This window comes from Artemia sp. Qi Xiang Cuo, chromosome 10 (assembly GCF_049724085.1).
Source record: "Artemia sp. Qi Xiang Cuo chromosome 10, ASM4972408v1, whole genome shotgun sequence".
In the NCBI taxonomy this organism is placed as follows: Eukaryota; Metazoa; Arthropoda; class Branchiopoda; order Anostraca; family Artemiidae; genus Artemia; species Artemia sp. Qi Xiang Cuo.
The window spans coordinates 21,396,683-21,421,008 of record NC_142803.1 but is presented as its reverse complement, the minus strand read 5'-3'; the positions used below and the strand labels follow the sequence as shown (position 1 = coordinate 21,421,008).

General features: G+C 36.1%; 1 protein-coding gene across 1 annotated transcript in view; it reads left to right on the top strand.

Annotated features, from left to right (window-relative positions):
- The first annotated feature begins 14,177 nt into the window (after positions 1-14,177).
- Positions 14,178-24,326, top strand: part of LOC148947573 (solute carrier family 12 member 4-like) — a 396,387-nt gene continuing 386,238 nt past the window's right edge. The window contains 3 exon segments of the mRNA XM_089095942.1: positions 14,178-15,053; positions 19,932-19,986; positions 22,060-22,298. Of these exon segments, the coding sequence (XP_088952068.1) occupies positions 22,088-22,298 (211 nt within the window). The 5' untranslated portion in view covers positions 14,178-15,053; positions 19,932-19,986; positions 22,060-22,087.

Sequence of the window (24,326 nt, the reverse complement as noted above, 5' to 3'; positions counted from 1 at the left end):
CTGATTCTTGTGATGCATCAATTGGTTTCAAAATTCCGTTTCGGTTACTATTGAGCCGGGTCGCTCCTTAATTACAGTTCGTTACGACGAACTGTTTGAAACCCTTCAATAACCTTATATCAAACATAATTACTTTAACCCATCTCAATCACTAGAAAGGAGTTCCTAAAAAGGTGTCAGCCCGCCAGCCCTTTGGATTCAATCGTTGAATGGAATTCCTTTAAGTTCGACACTGCTTCCGTTTTTTCAACACCATTTTAAACGACAGTTGAAGGATCTTGATTTTATTAGTTACAGTACAGTTTTTACTTGCCGTTGCTGGGATATTTGTTTTTGTATTTTTCCTTTAATTACATGTCTTTTTCATTTCAGCGTTTTACATTTATATGCTGGTTTTAAACTAAGAAACAACGTGAACGATGGGCAAAAACCTGTACGATGTAGAATCGACTTCCCGAAGTAACGAACCATCCCCAGAAAAGCCGAATGATAATGTGAAACCTTTTTTGGGACGATTCAACCTTTTACAACCCTCACAATTATTCTTGAGAAAGGGTGAGGTTTTTTTTGCTCTTTTAAAAAATTCTTTTAAACAGCGAGTCTCTATTTCGATGGCCACATCTCACACTGCAATTCCTTTTGGTCTGAACTTTAGGAAATAAACAGGAAGATAAAAGGAAATAAAAGGAAATAAAGGCCTTCTAGGTAATCCAGATTCAGCCGCAACGCGCTGCCTTCTCCCCTTAGGAGGCTCTGAAGCTTAGTTTGTATAATACATTTCTAAACCCATCAGAATGAGGTAAATATAATCATCCAAGTCTTTCAGAGGTCAGTCTGATCAAGTCCAAGAAACAAAAAGCAGAGAGAAAATCCAAAAACTAGTTTCGTAACAGATTTTAATTTTAATGCAAAACTCGTGTGATATGAAATTTGCAGCCTTTTTGATGGCTCTGAGGAAAATATTTAGCTTTTGACAGGAAAAGAAAAAAAAATCGGATTTATTTGGTAGTAATCCTTACTTTTATGCAGTATCCTTCTGAAGTTAGAAAGATCAGAGCCAGTCAAGGGCTTTGGTGAAAAAATATGTTAAATGTAAAGAATGGACTTGGTCGGATTGGCTTTTGAAAGGCTCTTGTGTTTTTTTTTATTATTTATTGTTTGTTTCTATATTCACGGCACCAGGTACATAAAGGTATATGATTTGCTGCTATTCATTTACAATGAAAGAACAAAATATAAAGCTCTTGGATATGTAAGCAGAGTTTTCCTCCATTAATTTTGGAGGAGTTTGAAAAGCTTTTGGGTTATCTAAGTTCTGATTACTCGATATTGATGCTCGATTTGATTACTCGATATTGATACTCGATTTGATTACTCGATATTCCGTGCCATTACTCGATATTTGTGATTACTCGATATTTCCATGATTTTTTGCCGTTATTATTTATAAGCTAGCAGGAGTGTAGCCATAACTGTCTCAATAGGGGTCCAAAGCCAATGGAGTATTTTAAACGGTTTAAGGATTTTAAAGGGTTTAATTAAGCACATATTTTACCTTTTTCAGCCGGAAAATGTGGTATAAATCCATGAAGCCTGGTCCTAGCACTATTAGACAAGATCTAGAGTCATATTGTAGTTTTCAGCTTATTGTTAGCTGATAGAGCTGTAGCATAGAACGAACTTTTTTGTGACCTTGAATAAAAATTGTAAATTGTGACTCTGTTGTGACTTGAACAAGAAGTCTGCTTAATAATTTTTGCTGTTTCCAGAATTTAAGACAATAATATAACCTAGAGATCAAAGTCTTATCACGACTCTATGCGGCTTTTCAATGCTCTTTTCGACTATAAATCTAAAAAAAACGCGCTGAAATGATCAATAACTCTGAATTTAACCTTTAAACATCTCTCTATGACGTTACCTGCGCACTAGTTCTAGTGGTGACAATTAAGGGAGGGGGAGGTCCTCTTGCCCCCTAGTTTCTTGCCTAAAACGCTAGTGCCTTTAAACGCTACTTTCTGATTGCCAAATTATTTTATTCAGCTTCGGTTTGAAATATTTTTTTATAACTTTTATTAGGGATTTCCCTACTGACGTACAAAATGAAGATTCAACTAAAGGGTAAGCTAAATACGTAGCTTATTTCTGGCATCAATTTCAGCAGGTCAGTGGGCAAGCGATAGCAGCAGTACAAACACTATGGCTTTGCACAAGATGCTCAAAACCAAATATCGTGGACACCATTGGTCAACTACAAGTTACCAATAGTTGTATGATTGATCTCAACTCTTATTTAGTTATTTTATTATTATTATTATTATTAATTTCTATAATTATTATTTCTTTTCTTTTTAAATTTCATTAGAAAATTTAATTAAATGTTAAATTCATTGATTATTAAATTATGAAGTTCTTTTATTAAAAATATTTAATTGTTATTATTATCATTTAGTGTTTTTGATTTTCCTGCTGAAGAGAAAGAAACGATTAAGGATTTTTTTATGATCACGATAAAATTCGGTGCCGTTTTTGTAAATCGGCACCGAAAACTAGAAAATTTTTCAAGCTCAAATCGGTGCCGTTTTCTTTGCCAATCGGCGCCAAAAAAGCTACGTGTGTCCAACCCTTAAGGTAAGAACTTTAATGCTGAAGATCAAACAATAAAATCAGGTTAAAAAATGATTTTGCTTTATCTGCCTTCTCAACATGGTAACTAATTTGATTAAATAACGATTAGCTTTATACTCAATTTATGTTTTTTGTCCGGAAATCGTGGTTTTATGAAATTTAATTTACTCTACTGTCCAGATGGCTCAAATCCTATGTCTGTCCATTAAGATGTAGTAAATGCTCACCGTAAATGATAAAAAGAAAAAGATTTTCTCAGAAAATTTTTTTCGTCATACCCAACTTAACATTATTATTGCATATATGATGGATTGATCAAGGGGGCTGTTTCTGGGCACGGTACGAAATGAGTGATAACTTATTAGCCATTCTCTAATTCTAATAACAATAACTGAGAGTAGATTGGGGGAAATGGATTTGTTTCTAGAGATGGAAGGAAGGCTTGACCTCTTTTAAGAGGTGTACTTACACTGATTGAATATGTCATCATTAAGTAGATGACAGACTAGATGAAGTTTTGAAAACAGTGTGGCTCTCACTTAACCGTTAACAAGGTGAAGATGAAAGAGCCGGGCAAAAGCGAGGCAGCTGAAAGAATTCAGATTCAAGTTATTTGCAGAGTGGCCAGATGGAGTGCATTTGCACCATTTCAGCCCTTTTTTGAGGCCGTTGTGCATTATAGGGGATTATTATGGGGGGACGAGACTCCTCTTCTGACTACGTCCCTGGCCAGGGGTGAATCTGCAGCATTTTTATTGGGGGCGAAAGGGGTTAATATCCGGATAGATAGTCAACTGGCATGAGCTGTATAATATTTTTTTCAAAATTATTGAGAGGGGGGGGGCAACTGCCTCCCACCTTGCCCGCCCCCAAACGATGCCCCTGTCTCTGGCACCTTTTTGAACAAGTGTGACAAGTGAAATATGTAGCTGAATTTACCACTTGAGATGTCTCAAGCTGAAGTCTCATAGCTGAGTCTCTAATGCATCATAGGCAGCGCAATAGCGATGCCTAAGTAAAGAACAATATTGGCATAAAGTATTATTATTTTTTTCTCTTTTAGACCAAGGCACTTCGTATCGAAATAGTTGTCGTAGAAACTGCGAAAAGGGCTCATTCGATTGGAAATTAGAAGGGCTTGTGCCCTTTTTAATAGCCGAAGGTGATCAGAAGGCAGCTAACACCCCTTCGACGCCCACCATTTCCCCAAGCACATCCAATCAAAATTTTGAGATAGCCATTTTGCTCAACGTAGTTGAAAAATCTGTAAATTATGTCTTTGAGGAGGAATCTCCCCCAAAAGCCCTTGGGGCAAGGGTTGTAAGTTGTGCCCTGGGGACATATAAGGCTTTTTAAAGAAATTATTGTCGTAGAAACTTCAAATAGGGCTCATTCAAATGGAAATTGGAAGGGCTAGTACCCTTTTTAATAGTAGAAAGTGATTTGAGTGCAACTAACCCCCTTTTCACACCCACCATTTCCCCAAACACATCCAATCAAAATTTTGAGATAGCCATTTTTTTCAACGTAGTTAAAAGTTTTGGAAATTAGATCTCTGAGGATGACAATCCTCCCTCCCCCAAAGCCCTTAGGTTAAGCGTTGTAAGCTATGTGCTTGGGATATATAAGGTTTTTATAGAAAGCGCTAGTGTAGAAACTTCAAAAAGGGCTAATTCGATTGGAAATTGATAGGGATAGTGCCTTTTTAATAGTTGAAAGTGATTGAAGTGCAACTAACCCCCCTCCCACGCCCACCATTTGCCCAAGCACATCCAATCAAAATTTTGAGATAGCCATTTTGTTCAACGTAGTTTAAAGTTCTAGAAATTAGGTTTTGAGAAGGAAAATCCCCCACAACCCCACAATCCCCCACAAGGGTTGTAATTTCTTAAACCACTTTGGCCTGACATCACATAAAGAAAGAAAAACGAGCAAAAATGGGTTTTTTATCGGCCAATTGAAGATACTGAAAAAACAAAGCGAATATTTCGAGAGGACAAACGCCTCTCTTCTTCAGCGCGAAACGAAACGATGAAACAATAAACGCCAAAAATTGAAATAATTAAAACCAACTACCTAACAACCATAAAAGCGAGTTATTCGCCAAAATCCGCGATTTGAACAAAATCCAAAAAAAAACAAAAAAAACATGATATGCCAAAAAAGGATACTAGCAAGAAACTGATAAATTAAAGGAATCAATTCATTCACTCGAAAAAACAAAACGAACCTGCTATTAAATAAGTTGGAAAACTATGTCATTTGATTTCGGATTTTAATTAAGGCATTTCTTGCAGACACCCTTTGAGACCTAAGGGGTTGTTCATGTGTTTGATTAGATGACTGGGAAAGTGGTTCAAGGTTTATTTCAGGGATTACTAACGTATCGGCTTCTCTTTTGAGAAAACCGAAATATAACTCGTTTATTCCTAAATCACCGGAATCTCTGTTTAAAGCTAGACCTAAATGTTGGTATTTATGATACATCGTTTCGTTTCGCGCTGAAGAAGAGAGGCGTTTGTCCTCTCGAAATATTCGCTTTGTTTTTTCAGTATCGTCATTTGGCCTATAAAAACCCCATTTTTGCTCGTTTTTCTTTCTTTAAGTGTTGTAAGTTATGCCCTGGGGGCCTATAAGGTTTTTATAGAAAGGTTTGTCGTCGAAACTTCTAAAAGGGCTAATTCGATTGGAAATTGGAAGGGCTAGTACCCTTTTTAACAGTCGAAAGTGATTGCAGGGCAACTAACCCCCCTCTCACGCCCACCATTTCCCCGAACACATCCAATCAAAATTTTCAGGTAGCCATTTTGTTCAACGTAGTTGAAAGGTCCAGAAATTATGTCTTTGAGGATGACAAACCCCCCACAGCCCCCAGGGCAAAGGTTGTAAGTTATGCCCTGGGGGAATATAAGGTTTTTATAGAAAGCGTTGTCGTAGAAACATCAAAAGGGCTCATTCAATTGGAAATTGAGAGGGCTAGTGCTCTTATTAATAGTCAAAAGCGACCAAAAAAGAGGTTCAGCCTTTTTCCCTGGAAAAGGCTATGTCAATATAAAACGAACAGAAAATTAACTAAAAAAACTTTTTCCACAAATAAGTTTTTTTCAAAAAAAGTAAAGAACTCCATTAAACCAAAAATGAACAAAAATAAAACCAAATAATCTACCAAGATACAACTACCACAAATCAGTATCAATAAATAAATGAAAAAAAAAAAAACAGAAATTAAAATAAATCACTGAGTCAAACTCAAAAGGAGCAGAAATTAATATGAGTAGGGTTTTAAATCCCTATGCTTTCTAAAAGCCAAAATATAATTTATAGTTTACTGAAAAAATTGTTTTAAATGTTTTCATTTTAATAACTTCAAGAAACCGAAAATTAATTAAGGTTTTAAGGAATAAATATCATCATATGTATATTAAACTGACAATGCACGTTTTCTTTAGTAAACTCATTTGAACTTTTAGTTTCCGTTCGACTATGCTGAACAAAACGGCTATCTCAAAATTTTAATCGGGTGACTTTGAGAAAAAATGAGGGTGGGAGGGGCCCTTGTTGCCCTCCTATTTTTTTGGTCACTTAATAAGGGCACTAGAGCTTTTAGTTTCCGTTCGAACGAGCCCTCGCGCAATATTCTAGGACCACTGGATTGATACGATCACCCCTGGGTAAAAAAAAAAAAAAAAAAAAAAAAAAACGCATCCGTGATCTTTATTCTGGCAAAAAAAAAAAAAATACAAAATTCCACTTTTTTGCGGATAGAAGCTTCAAACCTGTACAATAGGATTTTCTGATACGCTGAATCTGACGGTGTGTTTTTCATTAAGATTTTGTCACTTTTAGGGGGTGTTTCCCTCTTGTTTCGAAAAAAGGCAATTTTTTTCAGGCCCGTAACTTTTGATGGGTCAGACTAAACTTGATGAAACTTGTGCATTTGAAATCAGTATAAAAATGCAACTCTTTTAATGCATCCATTGGTTTCAAAATTCCGTTGTTTAGAGTTTCGGTTACTATTGAGCCGCTCCTTGCTTGCAGTTCGTTACCACGAACTGTTTGATATAATATATTCACTTCAAGCGTCTACGAAGTCTGTGAGATTAAAAAAAAATATATTTACTCAATCCTCCCAAATAATATCTTGTGTATTTAAAGTCTTTTAATCTATCATATTGATTTTCAAGCAAAAATTTAAAAACAGGTGAAGAACTCTTAATATTACCTTGTTTGCATTAATTTTTTAAAGCTAGCTCACATTAAGCTTAAACTACTAAAACTAGCATAAAAAATTAATAAATCTAATTGTTTATTTAAAACTAATTGCATATCTAGTTTTCGTCCACTGCCTAGACTTCCAAGGAATTTCCTTTAACCAATCGAGTTCAGACAGCACTGTCTTGTTCTTAGACTTATTTTTCAAATGAGTATGTTTACCACAGACAAGAAGTATTATCATACGTCTTGTATGATAGTATATTTTTTTTTTTTTTTTTTTTTTTTTTTTTTTTTTTTTTTTTTGCCAAGTAATTACCACTTAAACATGATATGAGAAGAACTACATTACAAGAAGTATATTATATACTTCTTGTCTGTGATGTTTACAAAGATGTATGATAACGACAGATCTAGCTCCATTTTTTTATGCTTGCGTTTCAAAATAAATTGATTTTCAAAACATCTGATCCATTAGTTTTTGCTTTAATTTTGCTAATTTTGCTATTTGTTTTGCTCTTTGTTTGCTAATTTTGCTCTAGTTGTGTCTAATTTTGCTCTTTGTTTCTGAGTGTCTTAACTAAAAAAACAAAAAAACAATTTAAGCCCCCAAGCCACGTGAAGATTGGGAAGAAATATCTACAGAACTCCTAAATACGTAAAGCTGTGAATAAAAAAGCTAAGTCGTTTTTTTCCTTCAAATTTTGTAGAACTTGTGAACAACAAAAAGAAACACAAAAGGAAACAATCTTACAAGGAGAGTATTGTTAAGTATGAGTTTAAATGACCATTTGAATAAAAAATATTCCTATGACCACGAAACAGAAGATGAGTTTTTAATAGAAACACTTTTATCACTGTTCTTCGCTGTTCTTTCGCTGTTCTTTCGCTGTTCTTTGCTGTGTCTTTCGGTTTTCTTCGTGGAGTTAATATGATCAAAACTGAACCTTGGCACAGGGAAATAAAGAGAAAAGGGGATAAAAGCAATGACACATAATACATTTAGTTAATTAAACAGTATGTTTAATGTAACAAGAAATTTACGAATATACAGTCAAATTGATTGGATTTTTGCCAAGTCGGAAAGTTGATAAGCTGGGCAAATTAAAATCCTCCAATCATACAGGCTCCAATTCATTACTTGATTCTAGTTATAACAAAATGGACTTAGCCAATAGGTATATTAACATGTATCTTCACCAAAAATCTCTCTTCTCATACCAATAGTATTTTCCACTGAAAGATATAGAAGAACTTTCGTCCCGTACATAGTTGATATGTTGAATAAAGTTATCACCTCTCTCCCAATTTCATTTTATCTTCCAGTTGTTTAATGTTTATTTTGTAAACTTTGAGTTTCCTTTTTATTATCTCCCTCTCTCTCTCTGTCGTTTTTTGTTTGTTTTGGTTTTTCTATCAACGAGACTGAATCGTTTACTTGTATTTTTATTTTGTTTATTTCTTTTAATCCAGCGACATTCAATCTTGTCTGACATTTTTTAATATTTTTTATAGCCTCCTTGACATTTTGAAGTTTTGAGCTAAATGGCAAAATCTAAAATTTTTATCCAATACTATGATGGGAAATAAGAGGGGGTCTGTTGCAATTCTATCATTCCAAATACTTAAAAAGGGCCCTAAAAATCTCAACATCCGATTGTTTTGAATTCAATCTCTGTTTTTAAGACTCTCCATTCTATGTGAAGTTGGCAAGGAAATAACTTTTATGAATATAATAGATAAGGCTATTTTTTCAGCAGTCATTTAAAACAGCAGAATATTTTAACATACTTTTGTGGAACAGAGCATTTTTTTAGAATGTCGAATGAAAAGATTAGAGTCCGTGTAGATTATTTAAACTCTAATCTTAGTTAACGAAAACAAAGAAACGTGTGAAACTGAAACCATTTTTCTCTCCAAAATCTAACTGTAAAGACCTGTGAACAGCGAACAGGAGGGTTTATTTTCTCTTTAGTTTGAATTTTAATTTAATTACCTCCTCCTTCTGATTTAGTTAATATTATAATTTAATTGAGCAGTTTTATTGATCCTGGGATTCCAGGATCCCTGGTAGAGTTTGATCCTTTAGGTAACTTTCCATTTTATCCTTTATAGTTAATATTGAAAGGGAACACGTGCGCCAACGAAAAACACTGAATATATAAGTATATATTCAGTCTCATTATTATAAACACCAACAATCTCTGTTCTAGTCTTGCCTTTTTATCAGGCGGCGAAACAGGCGGGGGAATATCTGGTCCCTGTGCCCTCCCATCCTTCTAATTGTCCAAAATACTATGTATATAATCCCCTACACCAATTTTGGAGAATTACCTGTTTTTTGGGGATTTTGACGAAACTAAATGTCCCCATACTCCCCCGCATTTTCCAAAGTCTAAGATATTCTGAAGTAAATTTTTCGGCATATGTACCTGTTTGCATAAATTTGATAACACAGTGGCATAAAGCTTATAAGGTAGCTAGTAATCATAACTCATATTTAATAGCCCTCCATTCTTTGGTGCAATATTCAAATAATTAGAATTGTCCCCTTTCCAAAATAAATGGTTAAGTTGAACGACTAGGGAATTTACTTTCTGTTTACCTACGTAAAAAAAGATGGAAATCGTTTAATTCTCCCTTCTTTAACCATCGTAGCTCTAAAATATATCTGATAGTCAGCTTGCCTCCCAGTCCTTTTTTATTCCGTTCAAAATCAAAACCTATTAAGTACAAAAACGAATTTTACTCATTTTTCTTTTATTAATTGGCAAGTAACCGTAAGACCTAGATGATCATTAATAAAAAAATAGTCAAGTATTCCTATATGAAGGGTAAAAGGTTTTCCAGAGTAATTTTATAACCAAAATGAGATGGCTTTTGGATGTTGAAAGAGAGCATACGTTTTTTCATTTTTAGACATGAAGCCTAAAGGCAACCGAGTTGTGGAGATGATATAGAGTCTCATCTCACTGTGGAGATGATATAGAGTCTGCATGTTTGATTAGAAGATGAGAGTCTTTTACGTAGTTTGAACGTATACCTCGTTTTGTCTCGGGGATCGAGTTAAACTTTAAAGAAAGTCTTTCCTACAGGCGAGGGAAGGGGGGGGGGTAGCGGAATTGGAATTTTCTGTTTGGGTGAATGGAATAAATCGTTTTTCACAAATGAGTATGGTCAAGTTTTTTCCTTCTTTTCTTTCTTTTTAATTTTTTTTCTTCAGAATCTTAATATCTTAAATCTTAATTAATTCTTAATATCCTTAAAATTTTAATTAATTTTTGATTTCTCAAAGTTATAAAAATAAAAACATTTAAAAGAATTTTTCCGTAAAGTACAAATTATATTCTGGCTTTTAGCAAGCATAGGAGTTTTGAACCCTACTCCTATTAATTTCTGCTCGTTTTTAGCTTGACTCTGTTATTTGTTTTAATTTATGAAGGTGAAATTTTCAGAGAAAGTTTCTGTTTTACAGATGACAACCTGCCATCCGTATGCAGGTTGTCAAATGGGCCTATCAGCAATATATTAGGAACAGTTTCTTTTGTATAATTAAGACTTACTACGCTTGTTGTGGGGGATGTTGAACTAACCAAAAGACAATATTTGCTTCATACTACTAATGCTTCTACTCCTACAACTGCTGCAACTATTGCTGTTACTGCTGTTACTGTTACAACTGCTGTTACTGCTATTACTACTGCTTCTGCTGCTACCTCTAAAGCTAAGACTACTACTATTAACTGTACTCCTACTGCTACTACTATATTTACTGGTGCTACTACTGCATCTAATAAGCTTAAGGGTATTAAGGTGGAAATTTTGGGCAATATTGTAACTGTATTGAAATGAATCGAAACACACTATGCCCATATAGGTTGTCAAGAGGATATATCAGCAATGCTTCAGGACTGGTTGATGGTATTAAGTTAAAAATTTCATCGTGTGTTCAAGGGGATGTTGAAAAAAGATTCTATTTGCATACTGCTATTAATGCTACTACTGCTACTACAACTATTGCAAAATGGCCATCGCACAGTTTCAATCAAATGTATTTGGTGAAAAGAGGGGTAGATGGGTGGGGGGGGGGGGCTACTTGACCTCCATCACTGTTGACTTTTGAAAGGGAACTAGACTTCCAATTTCAAGTAAATGAGCCATCTCTAAAGCTTTTACAACCAACCCTTCCATAAGAACCTTAAAAGCCACAGGGGCATAACTTAAAACCCTCACCCTCAAGCTCTGTTGGTTTGTATCAACCTCGAAAGCCTTGTTATATGATATTTGGATTATTTTGAATAAAAGGACTGTCTTAAAATGTCCATTGGATATATCTCAGAAACAAACGACGTGTTTGTGTGTGTGTGTGGGGGGGGGGGTAGCTACGCTCTGATCTCTTTGACTCTTCAAAAGGGCACTAGAACTTATGATTACTAATCCAATGGGTTCCACTCCAAAGCATACACGACCACCCTTTTTATAAGAACCCAATATGCCCTCATGAAATAACTTACAACCCTGACCCCAGAGTGCTGGGGGGTTGTGTCATCCATAGAGACATTATTGTATGTAGTTTCGACTATTTTGAAAAAAATTGCTATCTCATAATTTCAATCAGATGTGTGTGGTGAAAGGAAGGGTTGTAGAAGAGGGGGGGGGCTAAATGCGGTTCATAGCTTTTCAACCCAAAAGCCTTGTTATATGATATTTAGACCATTTTGAATAGAAAGGCAATCTCAAAATTTCTATTAGATGAAGTTCGGGACAATGCGACGTGTGTGTGTGTGTGGGGGGGGGGTAGCAGCTCTCCGATCACTTTGACTCTTAAAAAGAGCACTAGACCGTCTGATTACCAATCCAATGAGCTCTTTCCAAAGTTTATATGACCACGCTTTCTATAAAAACATTATTAACCCCCAGAGCATAACTTACAACCCTGAAGGCTAGGGGGATTTGTTATCATCAAAGACATAATTTACAGACATTTGAAATACGTTGACCAAAACGGCTATCTCAAAATTTTGATTGGAAGTGTTTGGGAAATGATGGGCGTGGGGAGGGGGGGAATGATCATTTGCCCTCTGATCACTTCCTACTAATAAAAAAGGCACTATTCCTCTCAATTTCCAATCGAATGAGCCCTTTTTGAAGCTTCTATGACAAAACTTTCTATAAGAGCCTTATATGCCCTAAGGGATAACTTACAACCCCTTGTCCTGAGGGACTATGGGAGGGGGGAGAGGGGCTGTCATCCTCAAAGACATAATGCCCAGACCTTTCAACTACGTGGAACAAAATGGCTATATCAAAATGTTGACCAGAAATGATTGGAGAAATGATGGGCAAGACGAGGAACACTCCCTCCGATCACTTTTGACTATAAAAAAGGGCAATAGCCCTCCCAATTTCCAATCGAATGAGCCCTTTATATTAATAAAGGTCACTTTTGACTATCAATAAGGGCATTAGCCCCCTCAATTCTAGTTGAATTAACCCTTTTTTAATTTTCTACGACAACAATTTCTATGAAAACCTTATATGCCCCGAGGGCATAACTTACCACCTTTGCCCTGGGGGCTGTGGGAGGTTTTTCATCCTCAAAGACATAATTTCCAAACCTTTCAACTACGTTGAACAAAATGGTTATCTCAAAGTTTTGATTGGATATGTTCGGGGAAATGGTGCGAGTCAGAGGGAGGTCAGTTGCCCTCTAATCACTTTCGACTATTCAATTTCCGATTGAATTAGCCCCTTTTGAAGTTTCTATGACAATGTTCTCTATAAAAATTTATATGCCCCCCAGGACATTACGTAAAACTCCTGTCCCAAGGACTTCGGGGGGGGGGGTGTCATCTTCAAAGACCTAATTTCCAGAAGTCTCAACTACGTTGAACAAAATGGCTATATAAAAATTTTGATTGGATTTGTTTGGGGAAAGGGTGGGTGCGAGAGCGAGGTTAGTTGCCCTCCAATCACTTTCGACTATAAAACAGGGAACTATCATTTTCAATTTCCAATTATATGAGCCCTTTTTGTAGTTTCTACATCAACTCTTTCTATAAAAACATTATATGGCCCCAGGGTATAGCTTACAACCCTTGCCCTGAGGGCTGTGGGGGGAGAGTCATCCTCAAAAACAAAATTTCCGGACCTTTCAACTGCGTTGAAAAAAAATACCTATCTCAAAATTTTGATTGGATGGGTTTGGGAAAAAGGTGGGCGTAAGAGGGGGGTTAGTTGCCCTTCAATCACTTTCGACTATTAAAAAGAGCCTTAGTCCTTTCAGTTTCCAATCGAATGAGCACTTTTTGAAGTTTCTATGACAACACTTTCTATAAACACCTTATATGACAACAGGGCATAACTTACAACCCTTGCCCTGAGGACTGTAGGGGTTGTCATCCACAAAGACATAATTTCCTGACCTTTCAACTTAGTTGAACAAAATGGACATCACTAGCCCTTTCAATTTCCAATCGAATGAGTCCTTTTTGTATCTTTTACGACGATGCTTTCTATAAAGACCTTATATGCCCCCAGGGCATAAGCTACAAACCTTGCCTGTGGGCTTTGAGGGGGTTGCCATCCTCAAAAACCTAATTTCCAGAACTTCAACTAGTTTGAACAAAATGGCTATCTCAAAATTTTGATTGGATGTTTTTTGGAAATGGTGGGCGTGAGAGGAGGGTTAGTTTCCCTCCAATCACTTTCGACTATTAAGAAGGGCACTAGCACTTTCAATTTCCATTCAAATGAACCCTTTATGAAGTTACTACGATAACGCTTTCTATAAAAACTACAACTTACAACCCTTGCCCTGAGGGCTTTGGGGTGAGTGTCATCTTCAAAGACATTATTTCCGGACCTTTCAACTACGTTGAACATAATGGCTATCTCAGAATTTTGATTGGATGAGTTTGGGGAAACGGTGGGCATGGGAGGGTGTTAGTTGCCCTCCAATCAGTTTAAACTATTAAAAAGGACAAAAGCCACATAATTTTCAATCGAATGAGCCCTTTTCGAAATTTCTACGACAACTGCTTCGATACGAAGTGATCTAAAAGATAAAGCCAAAAATAATGCATTGTGCCACCATTGTTCTTTACTTAGTCAGCACTATTGCGCTGCCTCTGCCTTAGTGACATAGTCCAGAGGCTTAATCTTCTCATGTTTTATGTGGATTATACTCAAGTTTGTCAACCGCTGCTCACCCGTCCTGATTCTAATACGGTTTTTAATAAACTTTGATTTGCCGAAGCTTCTTTCATTAGAGGGAATTGATACGTGCATAGTTCAATACATCTTCAAGGCAAACTGGCGTGTTCCAGAGTTTGACATTAGGGTTCAAATTTTATTTCACCAGATCAAATAATCTGCCCCCCTAGCCGTCCCCTAGATCCATTCCTGCAAATCTCTGTTTCATTACTTCGTATTAACAATAAATATATCGAACATCATTTTCAATTATTTAAAAGGCAGCTGATTTGTAGCTGATTCAGGACAAGTAACTATTATCTGGATTAGTCTTAATAGTAAAATGTTATTTTGAAAATAAATTGACATGATTTTTAAAAAAGAGCCTGAAACAGCTAGAAAACAGAGTCAGATCGAAATAAAAAAGTACCCCTCTGGAATCACCATCGTCGACAATCACATACAGTAAACTTAAAGCCCCAACCTTGAACAACAAGGATCATTACTTTTTTGTATGGGTAGAACTGATGTGTTTACGTTTTTTCTTCGCCACTTGCGGAGCATTGGAACATCATAGATCTGTTTAAAAGCTCATTTGATAGAAAATTGCAGTATCTCGTGCCTTTTTTTAAGTATTATCGTTCAGAAATCTTGGATTATCCCTCCAGTAATTATACGGTTTGAGATTTTCAATTTCCTTCCTCATGTCAACCATTTAAGCAAAGGATAATCTTGTTATTTTCTCCTCGTTTTTCCAAAGCTTTGCATCATCAATGAATATTGCATGTTCAGCATGTCTCTTGGTCCGCGATCCCATCTCAGTTTGTCAATTTGTAGTTAGTACACCCAATTGGATCGAAGGGAAAAGATTGCTGATTGATATAGCACGTCTTCATATTGAGTTAACCTTCATCTCTGAGTCTCCCTCAGACAGTTTTCTTGGCCATGACTTTTGGTTTCGAGGAAGCTTGAGGAAAGTCTACAAGATCGAAAGCTTGGATTTTTCTGATTATCTTTTGGTGAGTTATTTAACTTGCGTTGCATTAAGACTGATAAATGTTTAGAGAGAAAATGTATTAATCGACAAAAGGCATGTTTTTAATAAGAGAGCTTCATTCCAGTTCGTTCTTCACTTTCTACGTTTTATTAGGAATGGTAGCAACTTCAGTCAGCTAAAATGGAACCAGCAAACTTTTCTTGGTTTGCTTAGAAATGATAGGACTCTTTCCCGTTCTAACTAAGTTCGGGGATGATAAGGTCCATCTACAGTAGAAAGTTCTTATCATTCCTTAGCCTGGTTCGATAGGTAAGGAAACATTCCTTAATAAAACGATAAGTGTTTGGTAAATATGAAGGATTTTAAACTACTGACTTTGCTTAGAAATAGACATACCTTTAGAGCCAGAATTGTATCCTGAATCCAAATATAACATTCATTAGGGTCGGAAATAAACTTTATTCCCACCCCCTAATGTCCAAATGTATACCCTGAAGCAGCCCTTCCATAAGAGCCGTCTATGGCCCCTAGGCATAACTTACAACGCCTGTCCCTGGGCTCTTGGGGGTTGTGTCGACCCCGGAGTTTTTGTTATCTGATCTTTAAACTATTTTTAAAATTTTTATCAGATGTATTTGGGTAAAAAAGGGTGTGCGGTGCTATTTGCCCTCCGATCACATTTTACTCTTCTAAAGGGCACATAATACCACCATCAGTTCCATATGAAGTGCCTCTGGAAAAAAAATTTAAAAAATTGGAGCCTCATGGCCTTAGGGTTGGGCGGGGAAGGCTAGAGTCGAAGGTCGGATTACTTTTGACTCTTAAAAAGGAAACTAGAGCTTTTAATTTCTAATCATTCGAGTCCCTTCAAAGTTTATACAACCACCTCTTCCATAGAAACCTTATGTGCCCCCGGGCATAAGTTACAACCCTTCCAACGGATTTCGTGGGTGTTATGTTGACCCCGAAGTTTTTGTCATCTGATCGTTGGGCTATTTCAAACATAATAGCTATCTTAAAATTTTGATCCGATATATTTGAGGAAAATAGGGTGTTGGGGGGGGGGGGGGTATATGCCTGCCGATCACTTTTGATGACTCTTAAAAAGGTAACTAGACCTTTCAGTTTATAATTAAATGAACCACCTCTAGTTTTTATACGACCACCCTTTACATAAAACCTTATCTGCCCCCGGGGTATGACTTAAAACATTTATCCCCGGGCTCTGGGGGGCTGTGTAGACCTTGAGTTTTTTAATTGATCTTTAAACTAATTTGAACAAAATGGCTATCTCAAAATTTTGATAAGATGCATTTGGGGAAAAAGGGCCTGAAGGGGGGGGGGGGCTAGTTGCCATCCGGGGTCAAAAACTCCGGGGTTCAAAAGCAAAAACTCTGGGGTAGACTCAAACCCCCAGAGCACGGGGGTAACTGTTTTAAGTTATGCCCCGGGGGAATAAAAGGTTTTTATGTAAGAGGTGGTCGTATAAACTCAAGAGATGGCTCATTTGATTGGAAATTGAAAGTTCTAGCTACCTTTTTATGAGTAAAGAGGGATCGGAGGGGACCTTTCTCCCTCTTTACACACACCCTCTTTTCCCCAAATGCATCCGATCAAAACTTTGAGATTGGTAGTTTGTTTGAAATAGTCCAGCGATCAGATAACAAAAACTTCGGGGTCAACATAACCTCGGGGTATGGGTCGACCCTGGAGTTTTTGCTATCTGATGTTTGAACGATTTTTAGAAAATGGCTATTTCAAAATTTTTATCGGATGGGTTTGGGGAAAAGAGGGTGTGCGCGGAGGGTGGGGGGGGGGTAGGTGCGGTCCGATCTCTTTTGACTCATACAAAGGTATATAGAACTTTCGATTTCCCATCAAATGAGCCACCTCTGAAGTTTATATTATCATCCCTAATATAAAAACCTTTAATGCCCCCCCCCCCGGCATAGCTTAATACATTTGTCCCAAGGCTCTCGGAGTTTAGGTCAACCCCGGAGTTTTTGTTATCTGATGTTTGACCAGTTTTTAACAAAATGGCCATTTAAAATTTTTTATTGGATGCATTCGGGGGAAAAGGGGCGAGGGGGGCTAGTTGCCTTCCGATCATTTTTTAATCTTGGGCACTAGAACTTCCAATTTCCAATCAAATAAGCCCCCTCCAAAGTTCTTACGACCACCCCTTCCATATGAAGTGCCTCTGGAAAAAAATAATAATAAAACATTGGACCCATATGGACTTTACTATAGGCAACGCTATAGCGTTTTGGTTGAAGATATTTTTTTTTAAACACATCAAAAATTTGTTTATAGATAGACAGATAGATAAGTGTATTAAAGCCAAAAATACGACCATGAACACAAAAAATTGCAGAAATAATAAAATATATGGATTTTTGATGCGTTTCTGTGAGTCGGACAATATTTCGGAGGGGGGGGTCAAACCCGGTAAACCCCCTGAATACGGCCTTGGCTGGCCTTCGGGAAGCTATTCAATTACCAAACAATAGGTTTGATGATATAAAATAGGTTAGTCTGACTTGGTTAGCTTGCCAGATAGACAAAAATTCGGGTTTTCTCCCAAAATAATAAAAAAATGTGCCGAACGTGTTCCAAAACAAGCAATGTAAAAAAAAACGATTTTATCACTTTGAATACTCACCTCCTTCTGATGAACCTTTCTTCTCTTGTGTCACAATTATTTATCTCAACGTTTTGCTTGCGCTGCCGTTTGTTCCTTGTTTCATTTGCAAAATAAAAACAAAAAAAAAACAAAAAAAAACACAGCAACATAAAACCTGTAGATACACAACTCACTCGTATTGCTTTAAAGAGGAACAGGGTTGCCACCAGACCAAAAAACGTAACCTCGGTGGCAACCCTGAAGAGGAAATGCGTTGGAAAAAATACTCGTAGATACCTTTGCTTGGTGCGATACATCCGTCTGTAACCAATTTTCTGAGGGTGATATCCCATCCATCAGATACATTTGTTGATTACTACAAGCGAAGGACCAACAACTGTATAAAACCTAGTGATTAAGCTACGAAATAAAGTAATGGCAGTTAGGGGACTTGTTGTTTGCATGGTTCCACAGAATATGAAAAAAATTTTTTTAACCTTATTATCGCTTGCTATGATTATCTTATAGAGTATATTTGCTGGTTTCTAGAAGGAACCTTAAAACCCAAAATTACGTATTTTCTTCAAAAAAAGATGGTTAAGTTTGTGCGTTTTTTTTTGTTGTTTTTTTTGTTCTATTTTTTCCCAGGGGGTAACCGTATCGAACCAGTGATCCGGGAGTATTGAAATTTGAAACTGAAATTTTGATTTCTGTTGAATAGAAAATGTCGTGTCATAGCAAAATGACATTTTTGGCCACTATGTGGTCTCGTGTTAATAGAAACCGAAGCTCTAATAAAAGAGGTTTTAACTAGAATATATATATGCATACATTTATTAGTAAAGCGTTATTTTACGAGTAATCGTTCACAATTGTTCAGCACTTACAAAGCAACGATATCTGAATACAACTGAGATCACTTATTTTTCATTGTCTTCATGAATTAGCTCATGGATTAGCCAAGATATTTTAGAAGTTGATAAAGTGGTGTAAATAATGCCTAATTTCATTGTACGGCAGCGCCGAGTAAACTTGGCTCAAATTAGTTCTGGCTTATTGATTTCCGCTGTTGCCGGAAAGTGGCCATACTGAAAATGGGTTTTGTTTACTTTTTTACTGGTTAAGCATTCTGGACTGAGATAAATTTAATTCTAAATCTTGATTTGAGTTGAGCCACTTTTGCGTTTTGCGTTCTTTGGTTCAAACCCACTTTACTTGGTTGAAATTAAAAAAAAACGTGTCGGGCTTTCATTTTTCATTTAATTTTACAAATTTTGTTGAGTCTGAGCTGAGATGTCGGATCATTCCAATTAACTTATACCTTTAGCCGAAATATCTGGATTCTAATGTTTTTATCTGGCTCGCTCCACATTGCTTTTTGGGAGCTAGATGCATGGAGAGTCACTTTAGAAATGCTGCACAAATACAGGTTTACGTCTAGGATTAATGTGGTGTACTTCAGCTTCAAATTGACGGCTTTAAGCCGTGATCATGTTTATGGTAAATACGAAAATAAAATAAAATTGTCGAAAATAATCCTTCAAATAAGATTATGGAAAATAATGAAAAAAAAACATTTTTTCACTAACAATAATAGAAGTTTGGATATATACAGCAACAGCAGGAATACAGTCGGTTGTTGGTTTAAAAATAAAAGATTATCCGACCATCAACCAACTATGCCCCTGCTGTTACTTTATTGTATTTTGATATACCTAACCTTAAGATAAGATATGGATATTGTCAATATCCCTTTGGATGTTAGCAATATTCTCTGGCTAATATTGTTTCTCATCATCTTACTATAGATTTTTTGTAGTGAGTTTTGCTATGAACGAGAAATGAGCTCGTATGAAGTGAAAAGTCATCCAGATTACGACTTTCGCCCTGTATCGTAAACATCTTCATAAAATTGTATCGCTTTTGTTCTTGTTTTTCCTTTTTCTTTGCATGTTTTGTTTTGTCTAGTTTTTTTTTCGTAGATAAAGGCTTCCGGACGTGAAGCAGAAAGACTCGGACTTTTATTATTGTTAGTGACAAAATGTTTTTTTTTGTTGGCAGTGTGGTATAAGAAATTATTTTGTAATTATTACAAGCTTGCTGGCACAATTGTAGGCCAATATTTTCTTGAAGTAGAGTCCTTTCCGTTTATCCCCACAGGCTTGAATAAGATTATTACCACTACATAAGGAGTACATAATTCAATCCAATAAAATGACATAGTCCCTCTGTTCTAATGTGTTCCTTATCTAAACATTTTATTTCTATTCCAAGCAGCGTAGATAGAAAATGAAATCTTCTGAGACAACTAGTACTTTTGTTATGACTCCTGGTAAGTGGAAATTCGATATTTGCTTTCTATATCTAAAATTTGGTTTTGATTTCTTAAAATTAGACGATTGGAAGAATGTTGCCCAAGTTTTCATAAAGATGGAGTTTTTAGCTATTTCATTTTTTAGTCAAGCAATTTTTGTACACCCAATAACCATGAATGCTAAATTATTAGGCTTAGATGTACAAGCTTAAATGCAAAAATATCCTTTAGTGCGAGGAGTGTCGGTTGATACGGAGGAGGGATTTGATACGGAGAGGCGTAAAATTTCGTTAAGACCCTAGAAAAAGGGCTAAAATTGTAAATTTTTTGAACATTTAGGAAGGCAATGATCCTACCCCTTGTATGCGCGTGGAGTTGGAAGTATCTGTTGTGATTACGAGATTGTAATTCTAGGAAAGAGGTTTTTCACCTTCATAAAGAACTTACCTTCAAAAGGGGTAATGATTTCAAAACGTATAGATAGGTCTAATAGACTAGGAAACTAGGAATTATAATTTCCAATCAAATCAGCCCCCCTCTGAAATTTCCACAACAACTCCTTCCATATGAATGCCAAGGGAAAAAATAATACATTAAAGCCATATCCCTCTTTGCTTAGGCAGTACTATTACGAACCCCATGAAATCGGATTCCCTTTTTGTTTAGATAGGGCTATTGCTCTCCCTTTGAATTCTGATTCCCTCTTTGCTTTAAGATCAGTTTTCGTACAGAGTGCAAAAGCACTGCCTAAGCAAAGAGAGAATCAGTTTTTATAGGTAGGGTAATACCGCAACCTAAGAAAATAAGGACTCAACAATCATGTAAAATTGAGTAAGCCTGTTCAAACACAGAAGGCAGACGTATTCAAAGACTGAGTAAAAGCAGTAACTAAAAGGCGAGGGGGTCAGCGTGGATATGAATCGTATGCTTAGGCAGTGTTATTACGCTCCCTATTAAAACGGATCCCTTTTGCATTAGCAGTCCTATTGCGTTCCTTATTCAAACTGATTCCCGCTTTGCTTAGGCAGCACTTTTGCGCTCTCTATGAAAGTTGATCCCTTATCTTCTTAGGTAGCGCTTTTGGGCTCCCTATAAAACTCATACTCTAATTGATCAGACAGAGCAGATGCGCTCTCTATAAATATTTATTTCTAAGAAAATAAGGGATCAACTTACATATACTGAGTAAAAGCAATGCATAAAAAGAGAGAGGAGCAGCTTTCATAGAGTTTATGATAGTCCTAATTAAGCAAAGATGGATATTTTCTTAGGTAGCGCTATTACGCTCCCTATGAAAACTGATTGCCTCTTGGTTTAGTCAGCGCTATGGTGCGCCTTATGAAAACTGATTCCCTCTTTACCTAAGTAGCGCTATTGCGCTCCCTACGAAAACTGAAACCCTTTGCTATGACGACCGCAGGACTAAATGTACACCTATTCCATACTTATTTTCTGAATCTCTTAAGTAAAATAACGTATGATGAACTTTTGAATTTTTTACTTGCGCTTTTTAGGTTCATATTGTAAACTGGTCTTCGATTGGGGGATTAATTTTTTAACCGATTGATCATAAAACGAGGTTCTATAATAAGTCACATAACGAAACTTCTTAAGTAGTAATGCAAAATCGCCATGGATGCCTGAGTTAAACAAATCACAAAGTACAACCGGAAGTTGTATAGAAGCCTTAAAGAGAACAACTTAGTAAGATATCCTTTCAAATTTAAAATATCTACGACTCTTAAATATTCCATGGATTTGAGTTATGTGAGCTAAACGGTTTTCATTTCATATCACGCGGTTGAATAGCAGTATTGATGTATAAGTTTACCAACTTATAGAAATAATCAGTTTGCCTTTCCCGATTTCTCAGCAATTCAATAGGAAACCTGAATGTTTGTATTTAGTTCTTGAGTTTCCCGGTTTCTTGACGCATGCCCTTAAAGACTCAACGATCTCTTTGGAAAGTCCAAAGATAGTTGTTCCCTGGACGGTCTCCCTTATTTTTAATTCACACTGTGTTACATCAATTGATATAGATTAAGTGATGCAATTGCGTGATATGCCAGAGTGAATAATTAAATCTTTTAGACTTACGGGATACTTGTGTTTCGGTAAAATGCCTTTGGGTATAAAGCGACGCTCAAGGTTAGACGCAGAAACTCAAACTGGTTTTCGAGTCACTGATCTTCTGGCTTTAGAGGCTGGTGCAGATTTAGACGCTTTGCTGGATAGAAACATCCTTGAGATAGGATTATCAGATGCTGTTCATCATACTCAAAGATCTTTGCATTCGCAGGGATCCACTCCAGCTAGGTCCCTTTCCTATGGTATGTTATCTGAGAAGTGGCTTATTAAAACCCGAAATTTAAGCTTTAGTTTTTATTATGTTTTTAAGGATGGAATTTATATATAATTATAAACAATTTCTCATGAAAAAGGGGTTGTACAAACCTGGATGCAAGGGTTCAAAACTGTTTTTACATGTTGTATCTTAATAGGCTCAGTAGCCACCTCTGCTTGGAAGAATTGAAGCATAGACACACACAGAAACTCAGCGACATCTATACGGACTGGTATAAAAGTAGTTACTAATTTTGGAAGGTTACTCAACTTACATCTTTGAAGATGCATACTTACTCCCTTGAGTGGAAAACTTCAAATGGTAACCCGTATCAAATGTTTCATAGAAAAAAAAAATCTCAGATGTGCCTATTCATTATCTACCATACAAGGTGGAGTAGATAGTCCTCAGTGTTTGATCAGTAATTTAAGTTTTTTATTTTTTGTCAGTTGTGGTCTATAATTATATTCTATTATGCCGTGTTTTCTTCTAGGCCCAAGGATTTTTTTAGTGACCCTTAATCAGGATTGTATCTAGGATTTTTTTGGAGGGGGGGGGGGCATGGGGGGGGGAAGATGAACTCAAAAAGCCTTAGAAAACGAATCAAAAATTTGTTTATATGCATATTTGTTACGTTTTCACGTAACACGTTTTGTTACGTTTTGTTTTCACGTTTTGTTACGTCAGACAAACATTTAAGGAACCGGGAAATATTTTAACTCAAGAGAAACGGAAATAAACTCATAATTATTCTGGCTTAAAATGAGCAGAAATTCCTATCAATTAATAAAATAAACACAAAATGAACAAACATTAAAAGGAATAACCAAATCAATCATAAAAAAAACAGATCTGAGACAGATTAAATAAAAAAAACAAGTTTTTTAACTGGAAGTAAGGAACGACGTTAAAACTTAAAACGAACAGAAATTATTCCGCATATGAAAGGGGCTGTCCCCTCCTCAACGCCTCGATCTTTACCCTAAAGTTTTTTATTGTTTAAAAAAATAAGAGTTGTGAGATAGTCAAACTTTAGCGTAAAGCGCAAGGCATTGAGGAGGGGACGTCCCCTTTCATATACGGAATAATTTCTTTTCGTTTTAAGTTTTAACGTCGTTCCTTACTTTCAGTTAAAAAAACTTTTTTTTAATTTAATTTTCGAACGTTTTTGAATTGATGCAGGTTTTGATTTTGGCTCACCGTACATAAATAATTAAAACAAAATGTGCATATTAATTTTACTTTTATTTGGTTAAATGGCTTTCTAAAAACTTGTTTAATTTTATTTACGAACGTTTTTATTAGTAATAAATATACGTAACTTACGAATTAACTTACGTAACGAACTTTTATATTCATATATTTTTTCATACGTATATTAGGGGGCTCGCCTACTAGTCAATAACTCGCTCTTTAAGCTAAAGTTTGAATTTTGTTCCAATTCTTTAAAAATGACTTCTTAATCACAAAGGCTGTTATTTAGAATAAATAGCTCTTATGAAAGTACTAAAAAATCTTTGGCTTAAAGAGCGAGGTACTGACTAGGGGGTGAACCCAATCATACACGTAATATTTTCTGTTCGTTTTAAGTTTTGATGTTACTCCTTATTTTCAGATGGAAAACTTGTTTTTTTTATATTTAATTTCTGATCTTTTTTTTAAATAATGCTGGGAAATCCGGCGCCCCCTTCATAGCAATTTCCCTTCCCCCATGAAAACTTTCTTCATGGAAAGATCCTCCCACATAACCCCCAACCTGCCTACAACCCTACTACCAGAAAAAATCCCCCCTGAAAACGTCTGAAACTTCTGGAACTTCCTAATAACCAATACTATATGTTAACATTGGGCAAAGTTCATAACTTTTAGCCCTCCCCCCGAGGACTTCGGGGGATTAATTCATCCTAAAGGACATATTTATCATATTTTCAACCATGCTGAACAAAATGGCTATCTCAAAATTTTGATCGGGTGACTTTGGGAAAAAAATGAGCGTGGGAGGGGGCCTAGTTGC